The following is a 14,915-nucleotide window of genomic DNA, read 5'->3' on the forward strand; positions in this document are numbered from 1 at the left end:
GTGGAAGTTCCACTTTTGGGTGGAACTCCACTTTAACCAAAAATATGTAGAATACATATCGGCCTAAAGTAAAAAATAATGCATTTTTTTCAAACTTGTCACTCTTCTTTTGTTTATAAAACCGCAGAGGTGATCAAATACCACCAAAAGAAATCTCTATTTGTGGGGAAAAAAATGATAACAATTTCATCTGGGTACAGTGTTGCATGACCGCGCAATTGTCATTCAAAGTGTGACAGCGCTGAAAGCTGAAAATTGGCCTGGGCAGGAAGGGGGTGAAAATGCCCAGTGTTGAAGCGGTTAAATACAAGAGAAAGTGACCTTAGTAATTTGTTTATTCCTCCCAGATCAACTTCTCTGGCATCTAAGTAAAGCAGATTCAGGAGGATCCTATGCATGTAGCCTTATAAAGAGATGTACTTCTGTAGTGCAGCCCACTATGTGCTCCCCAAAGCCTGCACATGGTCAGTGTGTGAATAGAGTGTGCACACCACTCAGGGCTACAAGAGATTCAGGAGTGGATTTACTAAAGGGCAGGAATTTCCTTGCATTTGATCTAACAGGGTGAATGCAGCTGCCCCAGATCCACAGAACATTCTCCTCCTTTACTAGATCATCCAATTCTTCTCATTTGTTTTGTCAGGCTTTCTCTCTGTCTCTCTCTATTGCTGGAGAATAAGTCCAGCCCACTTCCTGTTGTCACTGTATTCACTTCCCTGTCTAACATACTCCCTTCCATTCACTATAGTGTGTGACAGCAATGGCTGAGGTCACCCTCCTTCTAGAAGCAACGCACTTTGCAGCTGAGAAGCACAGGAGGCAGAGGAGGAAGGACATAGAAGAGACGCCATATATTAATCATCCTATAGGTAACTCATTATTCTGTTAGATACAACTATTGTATGTTATGGAATCTTACAATAGTACAGTGAATTCCTGAGATCACAGGTGTATGCGATCGGCTGCGGCTGGGATCACAGGTGTATGTGATCGGCTGGGATCACAGGTGTATGTGATCGGCTGGGATCACAGGTGTATGTGATCGGCTGGGATCACAGGTGTATGCGATCGGCTGGGATCACAGGTTTATGCGATCGGCTGGGATCACAGGTGTATGCGATCGGCTGGGATCACAGGTGTATGCGATCGGCTAGGATCACAGGTGTATGTGATCGGCTGGGATCACAGGTGTATGCGATCGGCTGGGATCACAGGTGTATGCGATCGGCTGCGGCTGGGATCACAGGTGTATGCGATCGGCTGCGGCTGGGATCACAGGTGTATGCGATCGGCTGCGGCTGGGAGCACAGGTGTATGCGATCGGCTGCGGCTGGGATCACAGGTGTATGTGATCGGCTGGGATCACAGGTGTATGCGATCGGCTGCGGCTGGGATCACAGGTGTATGCGATCGGCTGCGGCTGGGATCACAGGTGTATGCGATCGGCTGCGGCTGGGATCACAGGTGTATGCGATCGGCTGCGGCTGGGATCACAGGTGTATGCGATCGGCTGCGGCTGGGATCACAGGTGTATGCGATTGCCTGCGACTGGGATCACAGGTGTACGCGATTGCCTGCGGCTGGGATCACAGGTGTACGTGATCGGCTGGGATCACAGGTGTTTGCAATCGGCTGCACCTGAGATCACAGGTGTAATGTGATCGGCTGCAGCTGGGATCACAGGCGTATGCGATCGGCTGCGGCTGGGATCACAGGCGTATGCGATCGGCTGCGGCTGGGATCACAGGCGTATGCGATCGGCTGCGGCTGGGATCACAGGCGTATGCAATCGGCTGCGGCTGGGATCACAGGCGTATGCGATCGGCTGGGATCACAGGTGTATGCGATCGGCTAGGATCACAGGTGTATGCGATCGGCTGGGATCACAGGTGTATGCGATCGGCTGGGATCACAGGTGTATGCGATTGGCTGGGATCACAGGTGTATGCGATCGGCTGGGATCACAGGTGTATGCGATCAGCTGCGGCTGGGATCACAGGTGTATGCGATCAGCTGTGGTTGGGATGACAGGGGTAATGCGATCAGCTGCGGCTGGGATCACAGGCGTATGCGATCGGCTGTGGCTGGGATCACAGGTGTATGCAATCGGCTGTGGTTGGGATCACAGGGGTAATGCGATCAGCTGCGGCTGGGATCACGGGCGTATGCGATCGGCTGCGTCTGGGATCACGGGCGTATGCGATCGGCTGGGATCACAGGCGTATGCGATCGGCTGCTATGACAGGTGCAGGCGATCGGCTATGACTGATATCACAGGTGCATACGATCGGCTATGACTGATATCACAGGTGCATGCGATCGACTGGAAAGTCTGGACAATGCAATGACAGACAGGAAGGAGCTGCTGCTGTTCACATCCAGTGGTTAGGAATGGATGTTCCTTCATAGATGTCCACTTAAGTAACTGACCTGGAAGTATGCAGTTCGGGAAAGTAAGAGTAAGGACCAGTTCACACCAGAACACAGTGCGGGAAACCAGTGTGCAGTGTGCTTTTCCCACACCTCATTCAAAAAGTTTTTGCAATCTACAGCATTCAGGAGGATAGGTTCACATTATGAATTGCACAGGAATAAGCATTGCATTCTTGTGCAATTCACATGCAATTCAGTTTGGTGCGATTTGAGTGCATTCATTGTAAATGGGCTCAAATTGCACCCCATCACACTGAGGTAGTACATGTATTGCTTTTAGAAATGCACTGCAATCAGATCGCATGCAATTCAATGCAAACGCACAGTGTTTGTGTCTTTCTAGTGTGAACCAGGGCCCGGTAGTAACTTAATTAAATTCCAAATGCAGGTCACAAACGCAGTGCATTTGCCTACACTGGATCGTATGGTACAGTAGTACCATGCAATCCGGTTGCTGTGCATTTTTTTTTAAACTAGTGCATGCAAATGAATGAACTGAAATCGCACTGCAGCTGGATCACAGGTAAATCACACTGGAATGCCCAGCGCGTTTCTGTGCCATTCATGGTGTGACGAAACCTAAACCTCACAAGTTTTTATTTTATACTTGATCTGGGACAGTGGCTCAAAATATTATAACAGTATATGACAGCCAGGCAACCATCATTTTTAGAGGCCAAGGTCAGCAATGTCAGCCTTCAGCTCCTTTCACACGGGCGGTCCAATTAGGTCCATCTGTCAGTTTTTCAGGCGGACCTGATCGGACGTTCCATTCACCCCTATGGAGCGGCGGATGTCAGTGGTGACATGTCCGCTGACATCCGGCGATATCCGATCCAATCCTGTCCGCCAAATCCAGACGGATGGTGACCCTATTTTCCATCCGTCTGGAGGATCGGATCAGATGAAAACGGACAGGCGGTCTGTTTTCATTCGATTTTCCCATAGAGGACAGCGGGGATCTGACAGGTCCGTCTCTGTACAGTGAGTGGAGACGGACCTGTCATCCGCCTACTCGGCAGATCAATCCCTCGCTGAACAAAGTGGAGTCCACCGAGTGGACCGCCCATGTGAAAGGACCCTTAAGCCGCGTACACACGATTGGACTTTCCGAGGGGAAATGTGTGATGACAGGCTGTTGGCGGAAAATCTGACCGAATCAACACTCGCCAAACTTCTACTAACACAAAATTAGCAGAAGGAGCTCAAAGGGTGGCGCTAAAGGACTGAAAAACAAAGTAGTACGTCACTACGTTCGTATTTGTTGGCCAACAATTGTGTGACCGTGTGTATGCAAGACAAGTTTGGGCCAACGCCCTTCGTACAAAAGTCCACGGTTTTGATGACCAACACTCCGATCGTGTGTACGAGGCTTTAGCGTTTATCTTTGGACAGGTTTAGGACTTGATGCAGTTGAATGTGTTTTAAAAAGATTATGAATATAGTCAGAAAAAACAAATGCATTTCAGTGAGTCTAGTTTACACATTGTGGTGCCTTTATGTGTGTTCACAGCATGCTGCATTTTTATTTTTTTTAACCATAAATGGAATTTATAAATGGAATTCACATGAACACAATGCAAATGCATCTAAATATTCCTCAGTAAAAAAAAAAAAGGCTATAAGAAGATTGGCAAGTCCCTGAAACTGAGCTGCAGCACGGTGGCCAAGACCATACAGCGTTATAACAGGACAGGTTCCACTCAGAACAGGCCTCGCCATGGTCGACCAAAGAAGTTGAGTGCACGCGCTCAGCGTCATATCAAGAGGTTGTCTTTGGGAAATAGACGTATGAGTAGGGCTGGGAAAAAAATCGATTTAAATCTTGAATCGAGTTGAGAGGTCAAATCGATTCAAAATTTAGGCAAATCGATTTTTTTAGATTTTTTTTTTTTCACCGCGCCGGTCCGCTGCGGGCATGAGTTTTTAGGCGAGGCCGCGGCTTCGGCCTAGTCCGCGGCTATGGCCGGACGCCGCGGACTAGGCCGAAGCCGCGGCCTCGCCTAAAAACTCACGCCCGCAGCGCCTCCGGACCGGCGCGGACACCGCGCGGGCCTGAAGAACTGCGGGCAAGGAGTTTTTAGGTGAGGCCGCGGCTTCGGCCTAGTCCGCGGCGTCCGGCCTCGCGGACTAGGCCGAAGCCGCGGCCTCGCCTAAAAGCTCATGCCCGCAGCGCCTCGGGACCGGCGTGATTTCCAAAAAAAAAACTCGATTCGAATCGTGAATCGAGTTTTTTTTAAGAGAATCGAAGATTTTTTTTTTTAAGAAAATCTCCCAGCCCTACGTATGAGTGCTGCCAGCATTGCTGCAGAGCAGTGGTGGCTCCAGCTTTCATATTTAGGTGGGGCACAGGGACAAAGGTGGGGGGGGGGGGCAACTATAAAACACATTAATGGCTGTGTGTTGAGTTATTTTGAGGGGACAGCAAATTGACACTTATACAAGCTGTACACTCACTACTTTACATTGTAGCCAATATCATTTCTATAGTGTTGTCACATGAAAACATATAAAATATTTACAAAAATGTGAGGGGTGTACTCACTTTTGTCAGATACTATGTATGTATGTATGTATATGTGTGTATATATAATAGTCAGCAGCTTCACATACTGCAGCTGCTGGCTTTTAACAATAGGACGCCTACCTGTCCTGTAGTCCAGCGATGTCGGCACCGTAGCTGATGTTTCCATCAGCTATCGGGTGCTGCCACCGGCATTGCGGGTAGGGGAACCCGGCAGTGTAGCCTTATGGCTTCACGCCGGGTCCCTACTGCGCATGAGCGAGGTCCCGCTCCTCTCTCCTTCTGGCCCGGCGACAGGGGGAGGAGGAGGGAGTCCTGCGGTGACATCATGGGCCACGGCGCGGACTCCCGGAAGTGGGAACAGGATACCTGACGAAGACAGGCATCCCCCCCCGAAAGGTGCCAATTGTGGCACCAGAGGGGGAGAGGAGACAAATGAGCGGAAGGTCCACTTTTGGGTGGAACTCCGCTTTAACATCAGCATTCAGTGGGCCAATTTAGTAGTATAAATCAAGTATAAGCAGTTATAATCTTCTACTCACTGGCAAGTCATTGCAAACAATTGTTGATTAGTACAAGCCTTAAATTATAGGTGAATCCTAATATTTAAAGCAGTATTAAATCCAAAAAGCAATCAATTTATTATATTTCAGCTCTCCAATTCTTAGATGTGATGGCTGCAGTAGTTTTCTTTTTTAGGCTTTTTTTCTTCTTCTGTTTTCATCTGGTGATCTTGCCAGTAAGGCCCCTTTCACATCATCGGACCAATCGGGTCGGCCTGGCCGCTTTTCAGGAGGACCAGATCAGACAACCCATTGATCTCTATGGGACGGCGGATGTCAGCGGACACCTGCCGGGTATCTGATCTGATAAAATCTGCTAAAAACAGACTTATGGCGATACGTTTTCCATCCATCCAGGGGATCAGATCAGATGACAATCGAATGGAAACTGACATGCAGTCCGTTTCCATCTGAAGGCCCCATACAGGAGAGTGGGCTGTGTCTGTGCGGAGAGGACACGGATCTGTCATCCACCTGCTCAGCAGGGATCAGCAGAGAGATCCCCTGCTGAGCAGACAGATTCGCTTGTATGGATCGGCCTCATTTTAAAGGGGCCTAAGTCTGTGGTGTATCAGTTTACAGGAATGGGACTAACTATTCCATACTGACAGGGGGTGCTTACAATTATCGTTTTTTATTTATTTATGTAAAACCTTTGTCCCAAAAGAATAAAAATGTTTGATGTAACTGATTATAAATTATTAGCTGGAGTTTGAAATTAATTTGTTAATGTATTTAAATCTGCTGGTACATTTAACATTACCCTCCCCCCCCAAGACTGACAATACTGCTGTCTGCTGTGCCCCTGAGCTCCTGGGGGGGGGGTACTCTTATACAGGAGGGGTGTTACTGGCCAGATCACCAGGTGAAAACAAAGGGGGAAAAAAGCCTAAAAAAGAAAACAAATGCAGCCATCACATCTAATGATTGGTAATCTGTAATATATTACATTTTTGGTTTTGGGTTTAATATTGCTTTAATTTCTCTTGTTTGATTTATTTTTTTTTTGGTCTGTTATATACACCATTAAATGTGTTGAATCGGAAATTCTAGGTATAGCTTTTGTAGCATTGTACATTGATCCAGCTAGGACCATTGTAAGTATACATGTTCCATACCTGTGGATGCAGAGAGTCCTCCCCATAGGTGTGTGCCAGATGTGCCTGGGCACACCCTAATCAGATTCCCCCTGCTGCCTGAGCCCTGCCCCCCCCCCCCCCCCCACAGAGCTGCTGGCTTCCCTCCTCTCCTGCCGTCTGCTGCTGCAGGCACAAAGGGGGGATGTTTCAGGACAGAGAGCAGTGCCAATCACTCACTGTGTTCATTCATAACCGAATGATAGTAAACTATGTCTACTATGCTTCAGTTTGTGAATAAACAGGAAGCCGTTCAGCACAGAGCACTTTCCCAGCTGAGATTACATGTGTGTTTGCGCTTTGGGGTGCACATGCTAATGCAATAGGCTGTGCACACCTATGGTCCTCCCATTCTTCACATTGCTTCTGGGTCAGCCACCATTATTCTCCTCTCATATGTCTGAGGGGTGGTTCTGCTGTCACCCCAGACATTCAAAACGGACAGTGGATGTTTTATGAGGCTACGATAAAATAAATGCTAGGTGTTCTATGATTGGATGAGGTGGGGATCATGACATCCACCTCGTCCAATCAAAGAACACCTTACAGTCATTAATAAAAAAAGCAAGGTTTTCTGTGATTGGCGCCTTTACCGACCAAGTGGCATCCTGTGTTCACTATGCAGCAGGGAAGCAGCTCAGCATGGGACCCAAAAGATGGCGGTGATCACTGTAGTAGCTGAGACTACTACAGGGATTTCCAGCTTCTACAGGGATCCCACAGCTGTGGCACATATATACTTGCATTGGTCCAAATTGGTCCAATGTAACTATGCTAATACAAAAGCCATATATAGAATTCAGATTTAAAGAGAAACTTCAGTCCTTTTTACCTTTTGTCTCTGGCAAATATGAGAGAGGGAGAGGGGAGAAGACAAAGGAACATCACTTTTGTTTGTTTTTTTAGGTTAGGATGAAGGTCCGCTTTAAGACCCCTTTCACACTGAGGCATTACACTTGCAGGCGTTATTGCGTTAAAATAGCGCCTGCAAAGCGCCCTGAAACAGCGGCTCCATTCACTCCAATGTGAAAGGCCCAAGGTCTTTCACACTGGAGCGGTGCGCTGGCAGGGCGTCAGAAAAAGTCCTGCCAGCAGCTTCTTTTTCAGCGCATTAGGAGCGGTGAACTCACCGCTCCTAATGATCCTGTGCCCATTGAAAACAATGGGGCAGCGCTGCTATACCGCCAGCAAAGCGCCACTGCAGCGGCGTTTTGCGAGCGGATTTAACCCCTTTTTGGCCGTTAGCGGGGGTTAAAACCGTCCTGCTAGCGGCCGAATAGTGCCGGCAAAGCGGCACTAAAAATAGCGCCGCTTTACCGCTGACGCCCGGGCGCCGGCAGTGTGATAGGGGTCGTAAAGGTAAGTGTTTTTTCACCTTGATGCATCCTCAGCTGGATGTTGGAACAAAAACACAAGTTCCTGCCCCGCTCCCGTCCCTTTTGCTAGAACACAATCCCACCTGCTGAGGTCAAACTCTCCGCCATATCATACCCCACTCCATGCCAGAGGCCTCCACGTGACATTTTTGGGCATTGACCTTTACATCCCCAAAGGAAGGAATATACAAACATACAGTAGATGCTGCACTTTACTGATGGAATTCTGGAAATGGCATAACAGCCACATCACAAGGACATAAATTCCAAGTCACTTAACATTACACAGTCAATCACATTTATTGGATGGTCCACAGTAGTCACATGTAAAAGCATATACAGCACATTGGCAGCCATCTCCCTCTAACCGTCTCTTCTCCACCCCAGGTCATTAGTACTCACAGGACTGTGCTCCCTGTAGTCACCCACCATAGGTACCTCTCTACCGGGACCCTCCAACTTCACACAGGGAACTCTTGGCCTGGCCTAAAAGGTCTTTTGCAATCCGCCCTAGACCCCTCCTCCATAAAGGAAAGAAAGACTACAGCTGGCACTTCCTGAGTGCAAGTCTACTCCTCCTGGCCTCCTGCCCTATCCAGGGCCTACATGTGCTAGTTACAGGCACGTAGACATTAGGTGTTTAGCTCACCCTAGGTTGGGAGGAGCTAGGGCTCCTCCCAACCTGGTTTATAACAGGGCACTGACTCACCCATGACATCACTGCAGGAGGGTTTTACCTAAAAGGGACCTAGCACCTGATGACACTACTTACTGTAGCCAGACACTATTCTGGTACATAGCAACCTAGTGGTAAAGAAGCTAACTGTACCTGCCTACAGGTTGGTTGCTTGGCATTTCTACAGATGATGAGAAGATTCCTCGTCAATATGGAGAGAGATTGGTGGTTAGAATGTACAGTATATGACCATTGTGTATAGCTATGGTTCTCAGGCCTATCCTCAAGTACCCCCAACAGGCCATGTTTGCAGGTTTTCCTTTTTCTTGAACAGGTGCTTTAAATCAGAGTCAATGGCTTGGTATTTTGGACAGCTATTTTATCTAAGAGAGATTCCCAAAACATGGCCTGTTGGGGGTACTTAAGGACAGGGTTGAGAACCACTGGTGTATAGTACTGGAAGTAAAGAGGGGCGATTCTCCTCTTTTTCACTCATTAAATGTTCACCTTTTGTATCGGTTTATGTTTTAGGTGTTGCTAGAATATTATCTCACGAAGCTGGAATCAGTGATCTAGCTGTGCTACAGGTAAAGACATGTGTACACGTGACATTATGGTCAATGCAGTGCCCCGTGCACAATCTGTTATATCTGACATTATCTTTTTCCTAGGTAATGAGATGAGGGAATTCAGCTTTAGTTTTAGAGGCATTTGTAGCGGGTTTACGCCAGTCCAAACTGCGGTTTTAAGGCTTTCCAGTTCCAGCCCAGAACAGTTGCCAACACAGGCAATTATCAGCAGCAAAACAAGTAAATACTGAGACACCTGGCTTCCTATTGGATTCATGAAGAATCGTTCTTGCCAAACCAATCTATTACCCTTCTATGAGGAGGTGAGTTGCCATCTAGATAAAGGAAGGCCCGTAGACGTGGTGTATCTGGATTTTGCAAAAGCATTTGACACAGTTCCCCATAAACGTTTACTGTACAAAATAAGGTCCGTTGGCATGGACCACAGGGTGAGTACATGGATTGAAAACTGGCTACAAGGGCGAGTTCAGAGGGTGGTGATAAATGGGGAGTACTCAGAATGGTCAGGGGTGGGTAGTGGGGTCCCTCACTTATAACAAGGGTGCACACCTGCACCCTCACACAGCCTGCATGTCTCTGATAAGACCTGATACCAGCATACTATTCCCAACACACATGTTCCTGCAGAGTGGCTATAAGTGTTAATGGGTGCTGTAGTGACCACCACCATGGGTGATGAAGGGGTCCTACGAGGCTCCGAAACGTTACTTTTATTATAATGATGTGTTTGCTGAATAAAGCTTTGGACCTGTTCTGGAGATCTGTGGTGTGCTGGTGGCATTCTCACGCTCCATTAAGACATGGAAACAGTATTGAAGACTTCTTCTCACCAAAATATCTTCAAAGTCTGTTCCTTAGCCAGGATTACAAAACCCAGAGCAAACTGAAAGCGCAGTCTTCTCCATTCAGACACAATACTTTGGTTTCCCACACTTTGCATCCGTGCGAACCTTGTGTTGGTTTTACCTATAATCACACAGTGGCAAGGCCTAGCACTGTCCCCATAGTTATTAGGAAGGAAAATTTAAATACATAATGTGTGCCTTCCAATCATGTGCATGAAACATCATCAGCTGGTGAATGTGCTGAAAATGATTAAATGTGATTACTTTATCTGTATTTACTCTTCAGGCTTAGAATTTCTTTAACAAAACATAAGAGTATTGAGAGTGGTTCAGTCATACTCTGAGTATTGGATTGCCTCTCCATGGTTGTGGCTAGGGATGAGCTGGCATTTGTTTAAAACCAGGTTGGGGTCAGAACAAGAAAGCCAACTAGTCCAGGGAGCCATGGTGGTGATTGCCCATGTTGCAGCTGAAGCTACAAGGGGCAAGGATGCCTGTGACACGATTGACCTAATTATGGCCTCATTGACCTATTATGGCCATGTGGCCAGGTCAACAATGTCACAAGCACCCGCACTTTGTTACATCAGCTGCTGGGTAGGGAATCCCCCCATCTGCAGCACATGGGACCAGGATGACATCTGTGTTTTGACCCAAACCCAATTTCAAACAAATGCAAGATCATCCCTAGTTGTGGTCCATATAGGATATGGTGGCATCTGGCCTATTCCAACCCAAATGAAAAAGAAAGTGTAGGCTTTTCATATAATTTAGGACTAAAATCATTATATGCAGGTTTGTCGAACATTTGTGCAGTGAGACCCTAATGGGTCCTCCTTAGGAATCGCTGAAATAACTGAAAAAAATTAATGATAAAAGACAACTTTGGCCAATGTTGTATAGTAAATGATGGGAATAAACGCCACTATAAGCACTCCTGCAAAGTTAGTGTCCGGGCCTCTGCCACTGTCCCTTCTTATAGACAGCTTGGTTTTATATAAATGTGGAGAAAAATATAACGTTATAAAATTAAAAAAAAAAAAAAAAAGAATCATTATATTGCATACTATTTCATGTATAAACCCTTTATGTCTGTCAGAATAAACAATTTTTACTAAAAAATGTTCAAAAACAAACTATTCTCAAGAAATCCCACCTATGAATTTGTTTTCCAGGCAGCTCTACTACATGATACAGTGGAAGATACAGACACAACATTCCAGGAAATTGAGGAGAAGTTTGGACAGGAGGTCAGGAAGATTGTTGAGGATGTGACAGATGATAAGACCTTACCAAAGATGAAGAGGAAGCAGCTGCAGATTGAGCATGCACCCCATTGTAGTCACAAGGCCAAGCTGGTCAAACTAGCCGATAAATTGTACAACCTGCGAGACTTGAACCGATGCACTCCAAATGGTAGGTATTCCTGATAGAAGGATTGTAACTTTGCCCAGTGATACAATTGCTGCATTCATTTCTTAAAGTTCTCTGAGCATGTTTGTATAGAACACTCATGTCTGGACAATCCTGTCTGTGTTCAGCAAGACCCTAAATGAGAGAAATATTAAGGCTGCCATTGCAGAACTCCTAAAGAGCCTATTTACTTGGCTAGCTCTGGCTTCAGTACTAAGTCACTGACTGGTAAAAAAAAAAAAAACATGGATTAGGTGGAGCGAGAGCCCATAAGTAATCGGAGGCCTGGCAGCAAAATGCAGAGCTCCTGGGTCCAGTCCTGCAGGAGGATAAACCTGTCCAGGGAGCTCTGCCCCTGGGGCAGAGAAAGCTAGAGGAGCCCTTATGAAGACATTGAGGTCCCAGCTAGGTTTAGCTGGGGGGCCTACCGAAGAACCATGGTCTAGAGACTGAACCAGAAGGAAGTAGATGGGAGGAAGTCCAACCATCCTGTGGCAGAGTGAGTACTTAACCTTCTTTGTCAAAGGAGGAGTGACTGTGGAGTACTTTGAGCATAGGCCACTATATAAGCAAGAAGTATTGTGTGATATTACTTTGCAAATTCAGTACAGCCAGGAGTTGTGCAATCAGCATAGATTCATGAAGAATCGTTCCTGCCAAACCAATCTACTAACCTTCTATGAGGAGGTGAGTTGCCATCTAGATAAAGGAAGGCCCGTAGACGTGGTGTATCTGGATTTTGAAAAAGCATTTGACACAGTTCCCCATAAACGTTTACTGTACAAAATAAGGCCCGTGGGCATGGACCATAGGGTGAGTACATAGATTGAAAACTGGCTACAAGGGCGAGTTCAGAGGGTGGTGATAAATGGGGAGTACTTGGAATGGTCAGGGGTGGGTAGTGGGGTCCCCCAGGGTTCTGTGCTGGGATCAATCCTGTTTAATTTGTTCATAAATGACCTGGAGGATGGGATAAACAGTTCAATCTCTGTATTTGCGGACAATACTAAGCTAAGCAGGGCAATAACTTCTCCGCAGGATGTGGAAACCTTGCAAAAAGATCTGAACAAATTATTGGGGTGGGCGACTACATGGCAAATGAGGTTCAATGTAGAAAAATGTAAAATAATGCATTTGGGTGGCAAAAATATGAATGCAATCTATACACTGGGGGGAGAACCTTTGGGGGAATCTAGGATGGAAAAGGACCTGGGGGTCCTAGTAGATGATAGGCTCAGCAATGGCATGCAATGCCAAGCTGCTGCTAACAAAGCAAACAGAATATTGGCATGTATTAAAAAGGGGATCAACAAGATAAAACGATGATTCTCCCACTCTACAAGACTCTGGTCCGGCCGCACCTGGAGTATGCTGTCCAGTTCTGGGCACCAGTCCTCAGGAAGGATGTACTGGAAATGGAGCGAGTACAAAGAAGGGCAACAAAGCTAATAAAGGGTCTGGAGGATATTAGTTATGAGGAAAGGTTGCGAGCACTGAACTTATTCTCTCTGGAGAAGAGACGCTTGAGAGGGGATATGATTCCAATTTATAAATACTGTACTGGTGACCCCACAATAGAAATAAAACTTTTTCGCAGAAGAGAGTTTAAGACATGTGGCCACTCATTAAAATTAGAAGAAAAGAGGTTTAACCTTAAACTACATAGAGGGTTCTTTACTGTAATGCCCCGTACACACGGTCGGACTTTGTTCGGACATTCCGACAACAAAATCCTAGGATTTTTTCCGACGGATGTTGGCTCAAACTTGTCTTGCATATACACGGTCACACAAAGTTGTCGGAAAATCCGATCGTTCTAAACGCGGTGACGTAAAACACGTATGTCGGGACTATAAACGGGGCAGTGGCCAATAGCTTTCATCTCTTTATTTATTCTGAGCATGCGTGGCACTTTGTCCGTCGGATTTGTGTACACACGATCGGAATTTCCGACAACGGATTTTGTTGTCGGAAAATTTTATATCCTGCTCTCAAACTTTGTGTGTTGGAAAATCCGATGGAAAATGTGTGATGGAGCCTACACACGGTCGGAATTTCCGACAACAAGGTCCTATCACACATTTTCCGTCGGAAAATCCGACCGTGTGTATGGGGCATTAGAGCGGCAAGGATGTGGAATTCCCTTCCACAAGCGGTGGTCTCAGCGGGGAGGATCGATAGTCTCAAAAAACTATTAGATAAGCACCTGAATGACCGCAACATACAGGGATATACTGTACAATGTAATACTGACACATAATCACACACATAGGTTGGACTTGTGTCTTTTTTTCAACCTCACCTACTATGTAACTATGTAAGACAGCAAGGAGTTTGGCAAAACAGTCAAGAGATTGTGCAATACAGCCTGCATTGTGTACTTATCAGTCAGAAGCCAAGCAGCCCTTGAGCTTTACAGTTGTTGCAGTTCCGGGGTACCCCATGGTCCCCATCCCTATCCAAGTTCCTGTTTTGTTCTATGAGTTCTAGACTCATCTTTGAGCCAGAGGAAGAATGCAGAAAATGTTGTGTGCCTGGCTGTGTGAGCGCTGAAGGGGGAAACAGAACCAAACTACCAGTGGCTCCTGCGTGGGTAGCGCTATAAAACCAACAGAACAGGCCCTATAAAAAATATGTTGTCCTTATATCTACACGTTTCTCTTTTTGCAGGGTGGTCAGAGCAACGGGTCCAAGAATATTTCCAGTGGGCTTTCCAGGTGGTAAACAGTATACGAGGCACAAACACAGCCATGGAGCAAAGCCTGGATCAGCTATTTAGAGAAAGGGGAGTTGCTGCCTAACTCCACAGAACAGACTATTAAGATGTACATGTGTCATAGGAGGAGCCAGACCGGCATTAGATTCGGGTCTTTCCAGTGCGTACTCTGGTGTGAACACGCACAACGCACCAACTGGTAATTTTTTTTTTTTTAAACTCTGTTTATTGTACTTCAAATGTTGTACAAAATTACAAATATAAAATATTCAAATGTGTACCTATTGTACATAAGACAAAAAGAATGTAATGGATATTGCCAAAAAATAAATAAATAAAATTGTAAACATTTGCAGCTTTGATTTTTTTTTTTATTTATTAAAATAATAAACAATTTATACTTGCCTTCTCTGTGTAATGGTTTTGCACGGAGCAGCCCTGCCCTGATCCTCCTCTTCTGGAGTCCCCTGCCAGCACTCCGGGCTCCTCTTCCCCGCCAAGTGCCCCCATAGGAAACCGCTTCCTATGGGGGCACTTGTTGATCCTGAGACAGACTGTTTGCGTCTATTCTTACACACAGCTCAGCTCAGCCAACCCCCCCCTGCTGCTCACGGTTTTGACTGACAGAAGCAGGAGCCAATGG

The 14,915-nt window shown here is 46.4% G+C and overlaps 1 protein-coding gene across 1 annotated transcript; it reads left to right on the forward strand.

Moving 5' to 3' along the window:
• The first annotated feature begins 681 nt into the window (after nucleotides 1-681).
• On the forward strand, nucleotides 682-14,621 carry HDDC3 (HD domain containing 3). Its single transcript, XM_073618495.1, has 4 exons — nucleotides 682-869; nucleotides 9,240-9,295; nucleotides 11,319-11,559; nucleotides 14,227-14,621. Exons 1-4 carry the CDS (start codon nucleotides 761-763, stop codon nucleotides 14,355-14,357), a joined length of 537 nt encoding a protein of 178 aa, XP_073474596.1. The 5' UTR covers nucleotides 682-760; the 3' UTR covers nucleotides 14,358-14,621.
• Nucleotides 14,622-14,915: the final 294 nt, after the last annotated feature.

Source organism: Aquarana catesbeiana, linkage group LG03 (assembly GCF_042186555.1).
Source record: "Aquarana catesbeiana isolate 2022-GZ linkage group LG03, ASM4218655v1, whole genome shotgun sequence".
In the NCBI taxonomy this organism is placed as follows: Eukaryota; Metazoa; Chordata; class Amphibia; order Anura; family Ranidae; genus Aquarana; species Aquarana catesbeiana.

Coding starts and splice junctions, on each gene's coding strand:
- HDDC3 (XM_073618495.1), top strand. CDS start 761: ATGGCTGAGGTCACCCTCCTTCTAGAAGCAACGCACTTTGCAGCTGAG. Junction 870..9,239: donor ATATATTAATCATCCTATAG/GTAACTCATTAT, acceptor TTTATGTTTTAG/GTGTTGCTAGAATATTATCT. Junction 9,296..11,318: donor GTGATCTAGCTGTGCTACAG/GTAAAGACATGT, acceptor TTTGTTTTCCAG/GCAGCTCTACTACATGATAC.